The sequence below is a fragment of the Culicoides brevitarsis genome, chromosome 1 (assembly GCF_036172545.1).
Source record: "Culicoides brevitarsis isolate CSIRO-B50_1 chromosome 1, AGI_CSIRO_Cbre_v1, whole genome shotgun sequence".
NCBI classification, from domain to species: domain Eukaryota; kingdom Metazoa; phylum Arthropoda; class Insecta; order Diptera; family Ceratopogonidae; genus Culicoides; species Culicoides brevitarsis.
Genome location: NC_087085.1, coordinates 34,018,642 through 34,038,720, shown reverse-complemented (window position 1 = coordinate 34,038,720; position 20,079 = coordinate 34,018,642). Strand labels below are relative to the sequence as shown.

The window sequence follows — 20,079 nt, the reverse complement described above, 5'->3', positions numbered from 1 at the left end:
ATGAATGAGTTGTTTTTCGAAAGATGTTTTGTAAATAAGCATTAAAAAGTGATAAGTGACTTGCAAAATGATTAAATTTTAAAAAAATATCAACTTGTACAAGTTTCTTGAGCAAGAAATTTTTATTCCAAACAACGAAATTGAACATTTTATCATGAAATCTAGTGAAGTTTTTCGATGACGTGAATGTAGAATGCTGGATCGACGATTTCATCCAAAGGTTGGAAGTCGCCGTAGATGTTGCTCTTCGCCGCATGTCCAAAAATTTCTTTTAAGATGTTACGGAAGACCTCTAAGCGATGTGGGTAGTACGATAAACGGAAGTCACTGAAATTTTGAGAAGTTTTTAAAGAGTTTTTGATGATTAATTTAGTGAAAAATGTACCTGACATCTCCATTTTCGAGGTCAATAACGTAATCAAGAGTAACGGTATCGGGTTTTCCAGCGACATACAAGACTGAAGTTTTTATATCGATTTTATGGTTGCTCTGAAATTCATATGAAATTTATTTTTTTTAGGTTATTTGAAGAAATTTTGGTCATTTACGTTGTAATAGATGCAATTTGTGGGCGTTGATCCAGTATCCAAGATGTAATCGTCTAGAAAAATTTTTTTTTAGATTTTTTCAAAAAAATTTTTGGATTTCTTACAATTTCTATGATCGATCAACAGCAAACCACCCGGCTTCAAGCACTTTTCAAAGTTGGCAATTGCGTGTTTTTGTTCCCGTTGATCCCCGTAATTGTCCATCATGTGAGCGAACGAGTTGCCTAAGCACATAACGGCATCAAAATGACCCTCCTTCTCGATAATTGTTTGAATATCCTCATAAAGTGTCAGCCAATTGGCTTCTTGGATCACTGAAAAGCAACAAAAAATTAATCTTCGTTCAATGTCACAAGACGGCTCGTTATCAGCCAAAATTGCGTAATAATTTTTCGTTACCCCATTTATCGAATTTCGGGTCCTTGCGGTTCATCCAGCGTTTATTTAAAGCATGTTTCAACATTTTATCTGACGCATCGATGGAAACGACTTCAAATCCTTCTTCCAACAGCAAAACGGAATCGACTCCCGTTCCGCATGCAACATCCAAAATTCGTTTGCAGTTATTTTTGCGCAACAAATCTGTCAAAAATTTGCGGTAAGTTTTCGTGCGGGATTGCTGATCGCCGATGAAAAGTTCCCAAACGCGAGCAGCTTTTCCGTCGGCATATTGGTCACGAATACCGACAGCGGAGACGCCATTTGAGCGCAACGAGAAAATATTTTGTTCGTCAACAGGCATTTTTATCAAAAAAAAAAAAAAAATTAAATAAAAATTATTTTTTGGAAAGAGGTCTAATTCGTTCGACGGTTTCGAAGAGACTAACGGCAATTACGCGCATAAATTTATTTATAATTACGAGTATGATTTTTCTGTGTTGTTTGCAATTGTCTTCGGATTTTAATTGTAAACAAATATTATTATGATAAGGATTTTACCAAAATAATTGAATAACAATCACACGATCGCAAAAAATCGTCGGGAGCAGTGAAGAAATTAAAGTAAAAATTTGGCGTTTTGAAATTTTTTTGAGAATGGTAAGTAAAATTTGTTCCTTATTTCATCAAAATTATTATTTTATAAAATTTAAAAAAGAAAATTTAAGAAATAATGACATAAAAAAATCCGAAAAATGCATAACAAATTTTGAAATATTTTATCTCGCCAACTTCACTATGAAAAATTTTTTTAAATTTTCAATAAAATTAAAAATCTTGAAATTTTAATTTTCTTAGTTTAAATTTGATTTTTTGGCAGAAAAATTTATTTATTTAATTAAATTTTTAAATATATTTTTTTTAATTTGTAAATAAATTTTTCAAGTTTTTTATAAAAAAAAATTAATTAAAAAATTAATTTTTTCATAAAAATTCCTTCGATTTTCTGCCAAAAAACTTTAAATTGAAACCATAAAAATCGAAATTTTAAAATTTTCAAGTTCATTGAAAATTGAAGTCATTACGCCACTGCGACAACGTCATCTTCCTGCCACACGAATTTTTATCAGTGTGAAAAGTTCAAAGGGGCCTGGCAAATCATTCAAACGCTCGCTTCTGTATTTTATTTTTGTGTATTCACTTTATTTATTATTTTTAGTAATTGATTACTCGTTACTTTTGTATAAAAAGTTGTTATTAATATTTATTATTTTAAGCCTTATCTCTAAGTTTTTATTAAAAAAAAATATATTTTTTGCTTTATTTTACGTTTTTTGTCCAAAATTTAGATTATTGTAAACAATTTTTTTTTAACCCGGAAGCAATTCCAAAAAATTTTCTTAAAAAAATAATTTTTTTAAATATTTTTTTTTTTATTTATTGCACCATTTTAATTCGCACCTTAAGTAATTTTTTATTGAATTTATTGAGTATATTGATAAAAAAAATTATGATTATTATTATTTTAAAAATTATCGAGAAAAAAGCAGTAAAGTACCTTAAATATGTAAATGGCAGTCTACTATTCTTTTCCTTAATTTCAATATTTTTTATTTATTTTTAATTTATTTATTTTGAGAATTTTTTTAAGGTTTGAATTTAAAGGAACTAACAGTGAAAATAGGAATTTTATTTAGAAAAAATGCTCTTTTTGGATATTTTTTGGGGAGTTTTGTTTGATCGAATACGAATTTGATTAAAAATCTGGGAAATTTTGTTAAAATTGTTCAAGGCAAATATCCCAACGAGTCTTCGAGGGAGGTACTGATAGGTCTAGGTGGTATTGTCTGATAATATCCATTAGATTTTGTGATTTGAAGGGCATTTTTCTGATGTTCGTTGCGTCGCAAAACGACTTCCGACGACGATGATTTTATCGACGTATTAATTTCTTTGCTGTCTCGCTTTCCGTCCTTTTTCTGCTTTTTTTCCTCAACTTTTGCGTCACTTTTCTTCTGCTTTTTATCCTTTTTGCCGCCTCCCAAGTTCTTAATGTCTGTCGTTTGGCTCAATTTGATGTCAGCAAACAAGGCAGCTGCTTCGACGCTTTTCTTCACACTCAACGCCTCAACCGGCTTCACATGTCGCGATCCATCGCCCGTCGTAAAAAGCTCATAGTCCAACGACAAATTATTGGCACACTTTGATTCCTTGTTACTGTTACTGTTATTTTTGCTGCTTGTACTTTTGCGGACAACGGCACAATAGCATTTGTCGGCGCTCGCGCAACTATCAGAGCTGCATGTGCTCGCCGCCGACGATTCTGGCATCGAGCAATAACACTTATCTTCGGAATTGCATGAAGGTAGTGAATCACGTCTCGTACCGGAATTTGTCGATTTGCATTTTGTCAGTTTGGCATGCAACTCGTTGTGACTATCGCCGCCCATGCTGCAGTAACAACGATCCGCACTTGCGCATGTGCACGCATCTGAGTCGTAACTGCATTCGGAACACGAAACATAACTAAAATTTAGAAAAAATTCAATTTTTAAGAAAAATTCATTCAAAAAAGTTGAAAAAAATTACCCGCTTGAGCTATTCCGATGTTGCCCGCTTATGGTATGCTCATGACGCCCAACCACTGATACCTCTGATCCGCTTGTGACAGAACGAAAGTGATGCGCTTTCCCTTTTCCCTTCGCTTTAACGACGATTTTGGAGTCTTTTGTCGCTTTACCGTTCCGAAAATGCCCAAATTTGAAGACTTGCTTCAGTCCGATGACACTTACGAACGATTTGCGTTTCGTCTACGACAAAAATTTCATAAAAAAATTATTTTTTCGATGAAAAATTGTAAATTTTACCTGTTGTTTTTTCTGTTTCTTAACCTTTTTCTTCTTCTGTCGTCTCATGATGCTTTTAGAACGTTGATATAATTCATCTTTTGTCAATGTAACCGCCAATTTTAACAAAAATTCCTTGTAAATGGGCTTCAAGTTGTTGTAAGACATGCCATCTGTGTTAATGATCGCATTTAAAATCTCATCCAACGAATGAAGATTCTCCTGAAGACGGAATTCTTGGAAAAGTTCGCTGAATCCGAGGGGAGATCCTCCTCCGCCGCCTCCTAAACTCGTGGGACTTCCTTTCAAATTGCGTCGGTTGTTCTTCGACTTGTATCTCGTAAGTCCTCCGGTATTGAGGAAGCTGCCCGAACGAGGAATGGCCACTTTTGTCAGAATATCTCCCGTACTCTCGGTTGCATTGGGCAAGGGTTTCTCAGAAAGTGCCGGCGATTTGTCCTTTGAGATTTCTGATTCGGGAGACGTTTTGTTCCGCAGTTTGCGATCTTTCTCCAAATACGACATGGAAGCGTTATATGCATCAATTGAGTCACCTGAGATGAAATTTTGTTAAATTAAATTTTTTTTTGAAGGTAAAAATGATTTTCTTACATAATACTGGGGGCGGTTCTGTCGGAATTGGCGGCGCACGACGACTTTTGCTCGATTTCTTCTTCGAACGCTCCTCGCTCGACACTTCGATCAAGGCACTTCGGATAATATCTCGCCCTCCTTGATCTACAGAACTATTTGTAGGTCGTCGTTTGCGTCGCCCGCCCTGAACTGATCCATATTTCGATGATTTTTGACTGTCTGAACGCAAAATTGATGGCGGCTTAATGGATTGCACCAAATTTGTCGTTGCTTGGCTACTTGCGACACTCATGCGACTTATTCCGTTGTGCGTTTTCACCTTTTTCTTGCTGTTGTTCTTGCTGTTACTCATGTGCGCCATTAAACTTTGATATAACGTTGCTGCTAGCACGATTGCTGTTTCGGGAGATTGGCACACGTAAGCATGGCATTCCAATTGTCGAGCGTTATCCGTCGATCGCATGACGACAGCAAACAAGGGGGAGTGAATGCCCGAGGAAAGGCGTCGTTTGTCAGCAGCACTGAAATTTTTCATGCAAAAAAAGGTAAATTTTGATATTTTTTGAAGAAATTTTCGAGAAAAACTTACTTTAATGGCCTAAAAAGACAACTTTTATCGATATTTTCAGGATCTGTGATCAATGGCAAGAAAGCTGCGCCGCCCTCACTTTGCGAAACGACGAATTTCACGGCAGACCATACCGCAATATTCGAAAAGGGCGTAATAATTGTGTTGCGATTGTTCGTCATCTTAATCCGGAGACCCGAAGGACAAATTTCCAATGTTCCCGCATTTTGATTCTACAAAAAAAAAATTATAAAAAATTTAGAAATATGGAAAAAAATCATCTTACGCCATGAACTCCCGCTCCAGTCAGGTACAATTGTCGTAATGGCTCTTGCAGCCCACTTAAACTCGTAACTTTATCTTTTAGGGGCAACGAGCCCAAACAGCGCACCGCAAAACTACATGACACAGTCTCGTTCTCGACATCACTGAACATCCGTTCGATTTGCGCTTGCACACTGTTGCTCACGCGATTCGAGGAATTTGACGAGTGATGCCCGACACTCGTGCTGTTGTTGCTGGAACGTGTCGATCTCATGCTGCCGCTGCCGTAATTTGAGGAGGATCGTCGTCTGTGTCGCATCCCGTCATCATAACGTTGACTGATTATTGATCTGAAAGTGAATTTTTTTTGGTTTGAGTGAAAATTAATGGCGAAAAAACGAAAGTTCATCAAATATTGATGGAGCAAATATTTATAGAATGAAAGTTTATTGGAGATTTATGTTAAAAAAAAAACTTTAATATGAAAAATTATTTCATACATAAAATTTCAATTAAAGTGCGAAAAGCTATTAACTTTAATTTTTGCTATTTTAAGCACTTTTACCTTCAATTTTAGTTTATGGGTTCAAAAATTCATAGAATTTTCAGACTTAATATCTGAACAAATTAACTTGAAAAGTGAAAATTAAATTTAAAAAAAAATGATGATATGATTAAAGTTTTCAGAAATAAAATTTAGTAAAAAATATTATTAAAATTTTAAATTTTAAAGACAAATGTTGGCTTAGAGAAAAAATTTTTGTCTTTTTATTTAAAGATCATAATTATATATTTTGCAAAAAAAAAAAAAAAATAAGAAAATCGTATTGGTATTATTTTTTAAATATTTAAAAAAAAACATCGTTCAAGTATTTTAAAAGTTTTTAAATTTATCATTTGGATTTTTTCAAGAGTTGTTCAAATTTTATTTTCATTTTAATAATTTATTTATTTAATTTTTTTACTCAAAAAGTAGATTTTTTCATTGAAATAATTTTAAAAGTCTTGAAAAAAATTAAAAATTTTTGTAAAATGTAAAAAAAAAAATTAATTAATAAAAAAAAAACAATAAATGAAGTCTTATTGATAAAATTAAAAATTTTAAGAAAACATGAAAAAGCTTGAGAAACTAAATAAAAGCATAATTAAAAATTTAATAAAAAATAGATAAAAAATTTAATAAAACATGATAAAAAGCATTTCCTTTGGAATTCCAATCTATAAGAAAATATATCATAAATTGTTAGCTCATTATTTTGAATTTATTGAAAATCTTAATTTGATGAGTAAAAAAATAATTTTAAAATTTAATTTAATATTTGATCAAATTCAATTTTTTTAAATTTTTATCAAAAAAATCTTGAAAAATTGCAATTTTTTTTTTAAATTCATTAAGAATCTTTTAAAACTCAATTTTTTAAAAATAAATTTCCTCACCCTCCTGATCGTCGTCCCTTTTTCGGTTCTTTATAATCTATAAATCCCGTGTTTGTCGTAAAACACATTTGTCTCTCTTGCACATTCCTTTCCGTACTAAGAGATAATCGTTATCCAATATGCAGCAATTACTAATTTTTTATTGCTTTAACCGACTTTAACAACTGCAACTTGTAATAAATAACATAACATATCAGTTTTTTCTTCTTCTTCCACTATTTATAGGTAATTTCTATTTATGTTGAGTTTTTTTATTATTTTATTTTATTTTATGCCTTTGTGCCAATTATTGCAACGTATTTTCTATGTTTGGTCCAAACCAGTTGCTCGTAATAAAATAATGTGTGTGATAAAAGTAGTACAAATGTCTATTTTTCTTCACATTTGTAACATTTATAAAATAACGTTTACTCCACTTTTTTGATTTTTCTTTGAATGTTCATTAAATATGATTTTTCTGAATTTTAATATTTTTTTTTTATTTTTTGAATATTTTTTTCAGTAATTTTTAACGTTAATCCACACAACTTTTTTTTTAATTATAAATTTTTGTAAAATTTCTTTATCATATCAAAAGAAAATGAAATTTTGTGCTCGAAAAATATTTTTAAGCAGCAGATCAAGATCACTGAACCGCTAAATGTAATTCAAAACTGTTGTTTTTTCACCATTTATTTGCTCTTAAGCTTTTATGTCTCGCAGTCATTCATAATAAAATTATAATTGTTCAATGACAAGAGTTTCTTTAACACTCACGAAACGAGAAAAAAAATGGTAACAGACGATATGCTTTTGTGGATTTTTTTCGTTGTTTATTCACGAGCTTCCAAAAAAATACGATTTATTTTTTAATGTCCATTTGAAACGAAAGTTATATCAACTTTTTTTTCGTATTAAAAAGAAATTAACGCGAACGCGCACGTCTAATCTGTAAGACAGTCACTGTGCAAATGAATGTTGATTTCCACGTTTCGATCGTCGTTCGTTCGTTTTTTTTTTTTTTTTGTTAATGTTTTTATTTATTACATTTATCATAATGCTGCGTCTCTACATTAAATTGATTTCAAAAGTGGCATAATTTCTTTTTTTTTCTTTATCGTTCGAACTTGTATGAAACTTGGCAGATAGAAGAAGGTTATGAAGTGGGGAGGAATTAGCAAATGTACGACTTGACTTGTAGATAGAAAGCAGAAGGAATTTTTTTTTTCATGATAAGAACGGGTTTTGATGTGTTTTTTCGCTAATAGCTTGTATTGTAGTCTAAAATGCAGCGATTTGAAGTGATGTGTGTGAACAAAAAATATAAATTTTCAGAAAAATTTGAGAATTTTTTTTGAAAAAATTTTTTAAGTCAAAGATTTTAATCAAATTCGGCTAAAATTCACTTCGATTTGAATAAATTTAATTTTTTTTAATAGTTAAATAAATTATATTTAAAAATATTTAATATTAATTTTATTTCATACTTTAAAGCTTTGAATTTTTATCTTTAAAAAATCTAAAATCTTTAAAAGTCTTTAATAAATTTTTTAATCTTTAAAGCTTTAAATTTAACTTATTTTTAATTTATAAAAATATTTAAATTTTTTAATTTAAATATTATATTTAATTTAAATATAAATATTTTTTTAAACATTAATTTAAAATATTTTTAAAATTATTTTATTAAATATTTTTCAAAGAAATTATTTTTTATCGCAAAAATTGCTCAAAATTGTTCTTTTAATTTTAGATCAAAACTAATTAATTAAAAAACAGTTAAATTAAAAATTAATTAAAATTAACTAAATTTTTCAAGTGAAATTAAGTCTTTATTAAAAAAAAGGATTTTTCAAAAATTTTCAATTTTCTGATAAACTTAACTGACACTCGCATCTCATTGTAATATTTAATGCTCGTACGTGCCAGACTAAAAAGGCAATTTTCCGTGTTCAATGTGGGTCACTGCAAGTAATAACGTGAATATGCTCTACATTTGTTTTCTTTTTTTTTCTCGATAGCTCGTTAGCGAATGAGGAAAAAAAAAGTTGAAAATCTAGTTTGATCTTGACTTTTACAATAGTGGACAATGTTAGTCGGACATTTTTAAGTGCAAAGAATGCGCGAGATCGGAGAAAGACGTTTGCGTGGATGCTGACGAGTCGCTTGACAGATCAAATGAGACTTTAAATTATTGTGATTGTGATCGTCTGTCATTTTAACTCGTTTGAAATGTGATGCGAGACGACAGATTTGCGTGATTTCACAAGAAAAATGGAACTCGTTGGCGACGAAAGGTGAGAAAATGCATTTTTTGAGCTATTTTTAGATGTGAGCTTCTGGAAAATTTTTATTTTTCAGGTTTTTAATTAAAATTCCTTGATAAAAATCAAGAGTTAAGGGCAGACATGCAGCAATGTCGAGTTTTTTCCGTAAGTTGTAACGATTTTACGACAATTTTTAATTGATTTTAGGTCAACAAGATTAATTAAATGTTAGTTTTTGCAATATTTATGGCTTTTGAGACAATTTTCATTCAAACAAACTTTAAAAAAGAGTTCCTAAACTGATTTTAGAGCCGTTAAAGTTCAAGGAAATCTTAAAATCTCAAGTTTAGAGTATTTTAATGCCTCAAAATAGGCTTAGAAGATAATTTATAGTTTTTTTATGATCTTAAAATATTTTTTGAAGCAACTTTTAATCATTTAAAGTTAATAAAAGAGCAAAACAATTAAATTTTTAATCATGTATAGAGCCTTCAGGACTCCAAAAACACTTCAAATGCCTCGTAAATGTCAATGTTCATCGTAAACCATGACGTTAAACTCTCTATTGTCTCACGTGTCACTAACGAGCGATGTGTCTTTACCGTGAAATCAGTGACGATCAAACAAAACAATCAAATTACCGCCAAAACGTGCGTGCATAAGGTACTCAACCGTAAAATTCGTCTGTTTTTCTTCTCGATTCACGTCATTTTTTGATTAATTGCTAATTTTTCATCCAATATTTGCATTCCAAGAACGTTATTCAGTCTTGTCACCACAAAAACACACAAAATGAAGAGGAAACCTACCTGGAATCATCGAACATCGAGTCAATTTTCATCTTGTAGATGGAATTCCTGCCTTGACTCGACAACGTATCCATCGTGTGATCGCTATCGACGAGCCGGAACCCATAAGTGCTCGAGTTGGAGGCATAAATGCGGTGATTGGTACGTGCTTGGGGTGCCATTTTGCTTGTGACCATCCTCGAGGGAAGGGAAGGAATCTTGCGGTATTTGGCTTTTTTGCGGGCACACAAACACAGGTGAGTTGTGATAATTTCTAAAAGACATGCAAATAGTTAGGTATAGCGTGACACACAGAAATTTGATGCAGAACAGCAACGAATGTGAATGTGAAGGAAAACGTGAGAATTCTGTAAAAATTTACCTTTAAATTTGAATAAAAGCTCTTAAAACAGCGGCTTTCATCATTTGCTGGCGTCAGTATCGCTCGTCTCGTCGCACAATGTAGTGAATCTGCAACAAAAAAGAATAAATTTGAAATTTGCATTCATTGTGTTGCGAGAATTTGATAAAAAGTGACTTAAAAAAGGTTGACATTATATAAATTAACACAGAATTTGCGTAATTTACCAATAACGTGATCGGAACAATTAAATTTTTATATCTCCGGGTGAAAAAATAGGTTCATTCAAGAGGTCAAGTGTATTTAATACAAAGACGCATATCAATAAACAACAGTCTTCATCGAGTCATCGACAACAATGAACGTTATCGAAGAAAATTCTACTTCAAAGTGGGTCAGTTACTCGCAACACATCCTCGGAATCCTCATAATCTCAACTTTCGCCTATTTTTTCATCATCAAAAGATTTTCGCGCGTCACAAAGTGCATTTCCGGCAAAGTTGCTCTCGTCACAGGCGGCGGAAGTGGCTTAGGAGCCGCTATCTCTCTGCAACTCGCCAAACAAGGATGTAATCTCGCAATTGTCGACTTGAATCTCGAAGCTGCACAACGAAATGCCACCCATTTGCGGAAATTGGGCGTCAAAGCCGAAGCATACAAAGCTGATGTCTCAAATTTGGCCGAAATTGAAGCCATTAAAACCCGAATTGAACAAGATTTGGGTAAAGTTGGCATTATAGTGAATAATGCGGCGATGCTTTTCACAAAATGCATCGAAACGGAATCCCCTGAAAAGCTCCAAAAAATGTTAAAAGTTAATATTTTGTCGGTTATATGGACTTCTCGTGTCTTTTTAAGCTCCATGATCGAAGAAGGTTTCGGTCATATCGTCACAATTTGCTCCGTTGCGGGATTAATTGGGATGCCGGTAGGACTTCCGTATGTCACAACGAAATTTGCCGTTCGGGGCTTCATGGAGGCACTTGCAATGGACATTTTTTATCGAGGACACGCGAAAAAGGTGAAAACAACAACAGTCTATCCGTCATTCATTTCGACAAATAACGAGGTTGTTAAAGTCTACAACGACGCAGTTAATCGAAAATTTTTTAATTCGCTTTACACGCCGGAGACAGTTGCGAAAAAAGTTGTCGATGCGATAAGAAATGATCAAGAGACTTTGGTTATTCCTGGATTTGCCAAAATTATCGGTTATGGATTGTAAGTGAACTTTTTTTTGTGATTTTTTGAATATTTTTTTAAAATAAAATTTTTGTAGGACGGTCCCTTTGATTATCAGGAAGTTCCTCGGGGGATTCATGGTACACAAGGGATACGCTTGGAATGGATTTACAACTGACGTAAAACAAAGTACGAGCACTGAACTTTGACCAGAATATAAAAATTGTGACAATTAACTGCGATTTTGTGAGAAAATATGCCAATTAGTACTGAAATATTGTTAAAAAAAACTAAAAATAATTTTGGCAATATAAATTATAAAACTTTTTATATTTTAAATAATAATCAATTCAAAGATTAAAAATTTAATTTTTTTTCTCACAAAATTGCAGTTGAACGTTCTACATGTGAATTCAGCTCTTATCAACTTTTTGTTATTATTATGCAAATTTACTTGTAAATTAAATATAAATCATATTGACAGTTTATTGCCTTTTTGGTATAATAAATTTATAAATTTTTGTACAAAAAAAAGGTCAACTGCAAGTTGAATTTTAATTTTAATTAAAACATATGTAAGTTACGTCTGCGTACTCAGTGCACAAATTGTGAATACTCATGTAAAGTTCTTGAACTTGCGTTCGACAACTACATGATTTATTTTCTAGGGTATGTAATTAAGTGCATGCGATATAGATTGGAAATTAGAAGAGGTGTTATGTTCGTTTGGATTTATGCTTGATTTAAAGTAGAAGAATTTTCTTAAAAAAAATTAAAATTGTAATAAAAATAATGAAAATTTAATTTTTATTTTAAAAAAAGTAGAAAATCCAATGGGGCAAAATACAAAAAAAAAGTTAAAAATTTAACCAAAAATGACCGTTTTTCGGTGTATTTTCATAATTTTTCAAGAAAATTTCCAAAAAATTTTTAAAAAATTTTCAATTTATTCTAATTTTTGTTTTGGAAATCATATTTTATCATAAATTTTCTTCTCTAAAAATATTTTTCATAAAATTATAATTTTTTTTTCAAATCAAGCAAATTTCAAAGAAAATAGTGAATTAAAATCATTAAAAATATTATTTAACGTTCTAAAATTTATAAAATTTTGTCTTTTGGTATGAAAATAGTATTTCAAAACTTTTTTTTTATTTTGGCCCCCCCCATTTTATTTTTGATTTTCATTTGGAGCGGCCTAAATAAATTAAAAATAAAAAATATTTATTTTTATAAATGTAAAAATTTAATAAAAAAAATTTTTAATACCTAAATACTATTTTTAATAAAATTTATAATTAAAAAATAATTTGATATTTTTTTTTAACTTTTTGTAGTTGATAAAGTTGAAAGTTTCATAAATGTTCTGAATTCAATTTATATTTTTTTAATAAAATATATAGAAAGAAATTAAAAAATAGTAAAAACATTAATATTTAGTTAATTAAGTAAAATTTAGGTATTTATTTGAAAAAAATTAATTTAATTAAATTTAAATTAATTAATTTTTTTCTTCAAACATTTTAAAGTTTTTTTAATTTGGTAAAATCGGTTTTAATGGAATTTTTTTACTATTAAATTACTATTAAATTCATACACAAATTTACGTTGAAATAAAAATTTAAAATTAAAAAAAATATTTTTTAATTTTTTTCTTAAAATTTTTCTATAAATTCTAAGCTAAAGAAACTCATAAAAACTTAAGAATGCATTGTTTTAAGTTCAATCCAAAATTTACATTCTACCATTTACGTTAATTCAAATTTTTCAAATAGAAAAAATATCTTTATTATTGTATTAATCGTTCATTGATTTTACAGAAACATTTTGATCAGTAGTCTTGTCATGCCACATGCAACATGCACTTTGGACAATTTGTCAAGATAAAATTATCTTAAAATTTTAAAATAACAATAAATTGTGAATTTAATATTTAATAAATAACTCAATTTCATTCAGTTTTTGTTCTTGATTGGAAGAAACTTGACAGCAGTGAAAAATTATTTATAAGGTGAGTATGAAAATTTAATTTAAATTTATAACAATTGCTTTTTCAGAGCTTTTTATAAATTTTATCTTAGCAACAGCGAACTTTATACTATTTAAATGAGGAACTCGTAGTCAATGGTTATTAACTTTTTGCTCGTCGTTATAAAATTATTTATGAAGCACACTTTGAGATGCAATTGAATCTTAGATAACTCATTGAAAAATGAAACATTTGTCGTCTAAACCTGATCTTGAACGTTTTCAGCTGTTAATAGAACAAACAAAAAAAATTTTACGTGATTTTATGCTATTGCAGGGAAAAAGTTGAAAATGAAACGTGCTTCGAGAGATTTTTAATCACACATGCACTAAATGCATTTCAGTCACTCTCTCTTATTCGCTCGTGTTAAACGTCTCCTTTTTAATTCTTCATGATAATCCAATTTTTTGCAGTTATTGTCGCGGGAATCGTTCTTTTTCGCAAAATGCTCTTCCAAAAAGCCAAAAACTTGGAAAATCAAGTTGTCCTGATAACGGGCGGTGCTAAGGGTCTCGGGAAGGAAATTGCCATGCAACTTGCGAAATATAACTGCAAAATTGCAATTGCTGACTTGGACATGGCAAATGCTGAAAAAACTTGTGACGAATTACGAACGCAAGGAACACTCGATGTCAAGGCTTACAAAGTTGATGTGTCAAGTTTAGCTGAAATTGAGCACTTAAAAACGCAAATAACGAAGGATTTGGGTCCCGTGGATATTGTCATCAACAATGCTGCGATAATTATGATTCGTTCGGTGCAAGAAGAGAACCCGGAACTACTTCAGAAGATGATTGACGTGAATGTCATGTCACTTGTGTGGACAACTCGCGTCTTTTTGCAAGATTTGATCGATAAAAAGCGCGGGCATATTGTCTCAATATCCTCGATTGGAGGTTTATTTGGTGCCCCGGACTTGCATGTTTATAGTACGAGTAAATTTGCCGTAAGGGGGTTCATGGAAGCACTTTATACGGATCTTCTGAGGTACGACAACGATAAATTTGTGAAAACAACGACGGTTTTTCCGTGTTTTATCAATACAGGTAAGGTTAAAGAATAAAAGTTAAAAAATAAGGTTAACATGATTTTTATTTTTTTTAGGAAATTCAATTGAAGAACACACAAACAACAATTATAAATTAATAAAAATGTGGGATGTGAAGTCAGTTGCAAAGAGAATTGTGAAGGCGATTCGATATGATGAGAGAATTGTCACGATACCATCGATTGCATACATTTTTGGATATAAAATGTAAGTTTTTAATGTTTTTTGAGTGAATTGAATTAAAAAAAAAAAAATAATTTTTAAAAAAATTTCATTTTAGACAAATACCGACGTTCATTTGGAGGGCTTTTATTAAAAACATGACGAAACCCAAAAAAAACTGAATAATTTTAAGAATTAAAGCCAAGTACAAAAATTCAAGGGAGCATCATAGGAGCAAAAAATAAAACATTTATTTATTGAAAAAAAATCACCTTTGAGAAATTAAAAAAAAAAATCACAAAAAATTAAAAATTTCACAAATCCAACTCCCGACAAACATCATATTCCTCTTCGTGATGGCAAAAACACCAATCATGTCCCCTAAAATACGCTTCGCCAGGTTCGCAATTTTCGGGACGCCCGCATAACATTTCCGTACAAATATCATCTTCACCTGGATATCCACAAGTGCAAATATTACATCCGTTGGTCCATTGTTCCATCGGAGCGCAATCGATTGGGCGCAAAAATTCGTTAACAGCTGCTGATTTGGTTACTTTACAAATTAAAGTTTAGTTAAAAAAATATTTTTTAAATAATTTTGTGCGTTAATTTCATACCAAGAACCATAAAAAGTACAAAAATCGTCAAAAAATTGAATAAATTCTTCATGATGAGTTCGTTTCTACGTTTAAATTGATTTAAAAAAATATTTTTGTTTACCTTTTTATTTAAGTTGACCTTATCGGGAGACAATTTTTTATCAAAACTTGTAAAAAAGATAAGTTTTTGACTGATAAAAACAATAACAATTTTTTTATTTTTAAAAATATTTGTTTTTTTTTTCAAAAATGCACAAAAAATGACAAAAATGGAATTTCGTATAAAAATGTAAATTTCCTTTCGGTCAATGACCGATTTCTTATATTATACGTTATACCCTCTGTGATTAAAAAAAAATCGGTCAATTCAAACCAGAATTTTGAATAAAAACTAGAATTTCTTCTTCTCATTTATATTAAGAATTCACAAAAACTAATATTTTTGCGTGTTTTACGTGTGTGTTTGTTGTATAACACTTTTTAGTAGATATTTTAGATGATGTTTGATTAAATGGTAAGTTGTGAGTTGTATCTGCAATTCAATAGAAATTACTTTGCATAAAAATCAAATTAAATTGCTATAAAATTCTCGCCGATGGGAAATTTTATTCAATTCAATTAAATTCTTTTTATCGAAAGGTACGATTTTTTTTACTTATCGCAATAAAATTGCATTATTAAAAAAAATAATTTAATTTTTTTTTAATTTAATTTAAATAAAATGTTATTTTTTAAATTAATTTAATTTATTTTTTTTTATTTAATTTAATTATTTTTTTATTTTATTTTTATTTATTTATTTATTTATTTTTTATTTTATTTTATTTTATTTTATTTATTTATTTTTTATTTATTAATATTTTTTTTTAATTAATTAAAAAAATAAATTAAAAAATAAAATTAAAATTAATTAAGTTTTAAAAATTTTTAAAAAAATTAATTTTTTTAAATTTTTTTATAAAATTTAATTTTATTTCTAAAATTTTAAAATATTTTTTAAATAATTTTTAAATTTAATTCACAAATTATTCATAGAAATTATGAAATTGGATTTATGATGACTTTTGAAGGATTCAAAAAATTATTTGCAACCGTCAAGTAAGTTTTTAATCTTAATTAATAATTTTTCCTTGAAATTTACAGGCGTAAAAAGAAAATTGCATCAATAAAAATCCAAAATTTATACAATTTTAGCTATTAAAAATTTAAATTGACCTCAGTGAATACGATTTTCCGTTGTCAAATCCATCGACTTGCAACTAATAATAAACTTTCGTGACTAATCGTTAATTTCATTAATAAAAAAACGATTACCATTGTCTTTATACAGTACAAATAAATAGAAATAATCAGTTCCAAATCATAAACTTCCAAAGTTCATATGAGCACGAACGGAGGTACTTGTCCTCAGTCGTCGTGGTTGCATCAATTTTGCTCGTAATCTTATCAAAATTCATTCAATACGTGCTGACACACAAAATTTTTGCCTCTGTGTTTGTGTTTTTATTTCGCCAACGTAGAGCTTAGTTTATAACAGTTTCGGTTTAGATTATTTCGCGCAAACAGGAGAAGTTTAGTTTAGATCGAAATTTTATGTTGTTTGGGTGTCTTGGATAAATAATAAAAAATAAAAAAAAAATGACCGGCGACAAAATTGAGGCGATGTCCGACGATCGCGTACGTGACGAACAATTTTTGAGGCAATCCGAGCGCGAGGAACGTCGCATGTGGATGGATTTATTCATGCTGCTACCAAAATTCGTAATTTACTTCGTGAAATTCTTGTTTCACTTGATCGTGCCGAAGCGCATGAAAGACGTGCGAGGACAACTGGCGTTGATAACGGGCGGTGCGAATGGAATTGGGCGCGAAATTGGCTTGAATCTCGCGAGACAAGGATGTAATATTGTAATTTTGGACATTGATCTGCCCATGGCGACAAAAACGGCGAAGGAACTGGAAATGATGGGAGTGAAAGCGAAGGCTTACAAAGCGGATGTCTCCAAATCGACCGATATTGATGCTCTAAAAGACAAAATAAAGCAAGAAATGGGTGTCGTTGATATTCTAATCAATAACGCAGGAGTCTTTTTCTGCAAGAGTCCCGAGGAAGAAACAGCTGAAAACCTCCAACGGATGATCAATATCAATTTAATGTCCAATTTTTGGGTAAGTTTCGCCAAAAATCTCGTTCATTTCAATAATTTTTCAAATTTTCAGACTTGTCGCGCCTTTCTCCAAGACATGATCGATCAAAAACGCGGGCATATCCTCTCCATTTCCTCATTTGCTGGTCTTGTGGGACTTCCTACGAGCATTTGTTACACCGCATCAAAATTCGGTGTTCGTGGATTTGTTGAAGGCCTTGCAATGGACTTGCATTTCCGTGGATTGAGTGATTGCATTCGTACCACGACGGTTTTTCCGTATTTCGTTGATACAAATCCCGGGATTAAAGTTCATGTCGTTGACAAGTGCGCACACAAAGTCATGTACGACCCGAAGGTGATCGGAAAAGAAATTGTCGAGGGACTTTTGCGGAACGAAGAGGTCATTACCTTCCCGAGTTTCTGTTTTTACGGGTGTTATTTGATGTAAGTATTGAAATTTTTGAGATTTTTATAATAAAAAATTCAATTTTTCTTAAAAAAATATTTTTTTTAGGAGTTTTCCGCTCGGATTGAAACGCCTTGGAGTCAACATCATGTCCAAAGTTGGCGAAAAATCTTTTTAATGCTGTGCATTAGTTAAGTTAGATCAAGTTTTTGTGCGTGAAATCAGGTTTAGGTTCAATATAATTCGTAAAAAAAATGATGGTACCAAGTTTTTTAGATGACGACGAAAAAACCTGTTTATAAATTTTTGATTTTTTTTTTGCAATCTTCTATATAACTTTTTTGCCAAAATTTTTTTAGTATTGCGGAAGCTTTCAAAGGTATCGGAACACTTTTCTTCCTTTTAAAATATATTTTTTTAAAAAAATAAAAAAAATGGATTACGAAAATCAGCCCCGTGTTCGTGACGAAAATCTCTTAGCTCAATCCCGAAAAGAAGAAATTCGGTTGTGGATTGATTTGCTCGTGATGATGTATCACGCGATTTTCATGTTTTTGCAGTATTTGAAGGAAATTTTCATTCGTCGTCCCATGAAGGATGTCCGTGGGCAAGTTGCTTTCATCACAGGAGCTGCAAAGGGCTTGGGACGTGAAATGGCTTTGGTGCTTGCGAAAAAAGGATGCAACATTGCCGTCGTTGACATGGATATCGAAAATGCGAAACGAACAGCTGCCGACCTCGAAGACTTGGGTGTCAAAGCAAAGGCCTACAAAGCTGATGTTTCAAAATCCGAAGATATTGATGCCATTGCGCCCGTTGTCGAGAAGGAATTGGGCCCTGTGGATATTGTAATCAACAATGCCGGAGTCTTTTTCACAAAATCCATCGAAACGGAGACGCCTGAGAAGCTCCAAAAAATGGTCAATATCAATATGATGTCAAGTATGTGGACAACGCGCGCATTTTTACAAGGCATGATTGACCGAAAACGAGGACACATCGCTTCAATTAGCTCTTTTGCGGGTCTTGTGGGTCTTCCAACCGCTGTTTGTTACACCGCATCCAAATTCGGTGTTCGTGGCTTCTGCGAAGGACTTTCGCTGGACTTGTATCATCGCAATATCCGAGATGTCAAGGTGACAGGCATCTTTCCTTACTTCATCGACACAAATCCCGCCGTCAAAGCTTCCGTGCTGGAAGGATGTTATCGCAAAGTTATTTTGGATCCAATTAAATCGGCTCGAGTTATCGTTCACGGAATTTTGCGCGACGAGGAAATCATCACACTTCCGCGGAATTTCTACTTTTTGAGTTATCTCGTGTAAGTCATTCACCCCAAAATTTTATTTGATATGCAAAAAAATGCAAAAAACGCAACAAAAATTCATTTTTTTTTACATTTTTTGAAGGTCTTTCCCGATGGGACTGAAAAAAATCGGAGCAAAAATCATGACAATCGACGGTTTCAGAGGAATCGGAAATCAACAAACAGTCAACAACAACAACAACAAGTGATGCAATAAACTTTAAAATATTCACCAAATTTTTGTAGATATTAAACCGGTTTAAGTTTTTAACAATAATAAAAATATATTTAGCAAACAAAAAAATATTTAAATGTATGTCTGCGACAGTGAACTTGAGATTTTTGGGCAAATCTGCAATTTCAAAACAAACAAAATAAACTAAAATATCAGGAAAGCAGTTACATGACCTTGTCTACGATGTAACGGGTAGATGTCCTATATCCATAACGCATAATCTCTTCTTATATCGTTAGTTGTGCTACATTTCCAGCTAATAAATATTAATATAGTAACATGTTGGCAAGTTGGAGAATAAATGCATTGAATTTTATGGTCAATACATGAAAAGTTCTGTTATGTTACATAACTAGTTGGTGCTTAGATATAGAATCGCGTCGACTTATTGACATACTTTTCGAAAAAAAAACTGCATTTTATTAAAAATTAGCATGTTATGACAATATTATCTTATTTATTGTTCTGAAGGTGCTTAATGGGAGTTAAATGACTTCAATTTAACTAAAAATTAATGAAAATGTTATTTATCACTGTCAATCAAGGTTGTTAAAATAATTCATGTTAAAAAAAGTAAATGTAATATCAAATTATCATTTTTTGAAAGTTTTTGTTATTTAGCATACAATTTAAGATAAATTTAAAAAAAAAAATTTTTCCTTTTTTTACTTAGAATTACAAGAACCAAATTTTTTGTAATATTTTTTTATTTCTTAGTTCTACTTACGAGAAAGTTCGATTAAGTACATCTTTTAAAAATTTAAATATTTTTTTTTTATTAAAAAAAATTCAATTTTCTGGATAATGAAACTTTTTTTGTTTTTTTTTTATTAATATAAAAAATAATGTTAGAAGATTTTTTTTAATTTTCAATAATTTTTTTTAATATTAATTTTTTTTATTTTGAATTTATTTAATTTTTTATTTTA

General features: G+C 30.8%; 6 protein-coding genes across 7 annotated transcripts; 4 read left to right on the top strand and 2 right to left on the bottom strand.

Moving 5' to 3' along the window:
• Positions 1 to 100: 100 nt before the first annotated feature.
• Positions 101 to 1,359, bottom strand: LOC134836713 (glycine N-methyltransferase). The gene is made up of 5 exons (XM_063851902.1): positions 948 to 1,359; positions 653 to 862; positions 549 to 601; positions 386 to 489; positions 101 to 327 (listed from the first exon to the last, which is right to left on the bottom strand). The coding sequence occupies exons 1-5, from the start codon at positions 1,288 to 1,290 to the stop codon at positions 162 to 164; spliced, it is 876 nt and encodes a 291-aa protein (XP_063707972.1). The 5' UTR covers positions 1,291 to 1,359; the 3' UTR covers positions 101 to 161.
• A 1,354-nt stretch (positions 1,360 to 2,713) lies between these two features.
• LOC134837712 (uncharacterized) lies at positions 2,714 to 9,851 on the bottom strand. Its single transcript, XM_063853099.1, has 7 exons — positions 9,691 to 9,851; positions 5,221 to 5,548; positions 4,956 to 5,167; positions 4,374 to 4,887; positions 3,794 to 4,321; positions 3,516 to 3,736; positions 2,714 to 3,452 (listed from the first exon to the last, which is right to left on the bottom strand). The coding sequence occupies exons 1-7, from the start codon at positions 9,849 to 9,851 to the stop codon at positions 2,714 to 2,716; spliced, it is 2,703 nt and encodes a 900-aa protein (XP_063709169.1).
• Positions 9,852 to 10,109: 258 nt separating this feature from the next.
• Positions 10,110 to 11,759, top strand: LOC134834532 (17-beta-hydroxysteroid dehydrogenase 13-like). Its single transcript, XM_063849253.1, has 2 exons — positions 10,110 to 11,251; positions 11,310 to 11,759. Exons 1-2 carry the CDS (start codon positions 10,389 to 10,391, stop codon positions 11,419 to 11,421), a joined length of 975 nt encoding a protein of 324 aa, XP_063705323.1. The 5' UTR covers positions 10,110 to 10,388; the 3' UTR covers positions 11,422 to 11,759.
• A 1,853-nt stretch (positions 11,760 to 13,612) lies between these two features.
• Positions 13,613 to 15,094, top strand: LOC134838289 (short-chain dehydrogenase/reductase family 16C member 6-like). 2 transcript variants are annotated; one of them, XM_063853788.1, is made up of 3 exons: positions 13,613 to 14,287; positions 14,361 to 14,496; positions 14,570 to 15,094. In XM_063853788.1, the coding sequence occupies exons 1-3, from the start codon at positions 13,633 to 13,635 to the stop codon at positions 14,631 to 14,633; spliced, it is 855 nt and encodes a 284-aa protein (XP_063709858.1). In that variant the 5' UTR covers positions 13,613 to 13,632; the 3' UTR covers positions 14,634 to 15,094. The 2 variants fall into 2 exon arrangements, with proteins under 2 accessions (XP_063709858.1, XP_063709857.1); XM_063853787.1 differs by having other exon boundaries at positions 14,346 to 14,496.
• Positions 15,095 to 16,471: 1,377 nt separating this feature from the next.
• LOC134838123 (uncharacterized oxidoreductase YoxD-like) lies at positions 16,472 to 17,897 on the top strand. The gene is made up of 3 exons (XM_063853588.1): positions 16,472 to 17,222; positions 17,274 to 17,647; positions 17,718 to 17,897. Exons 1-3 carry the CDS (start codon positions 16,692 to 16,694, stop codon positions 17,785 to 17,787), a joined length of 975 nt encoding a protein of 324 aa, XP_063709658.1. The 5' UTR covers positions 16,472 to 16,691; the 3' UTR covers positions 17,788 to 17,897.
• A 146-nt stretch (positions 17,898 to 18,043) lies between these two features.
• On the top strand, positions 18,044 to 18,934 carry LOC134837711 (uncharacterized oxidoreductase YoxD-like). The gene has a single exon (XM_063853098.1). The coding sequence runs from the start codon at positions 18,044 to 18,046 to the stop codon at positions 18,932 to 18,934; it is 891 nt and encodes a 296-aa protein (XP_063709168.1).
• The last annotated feature ends 1,145 nt before the right edge of the window (positions 18,935 to 20,079 follow it).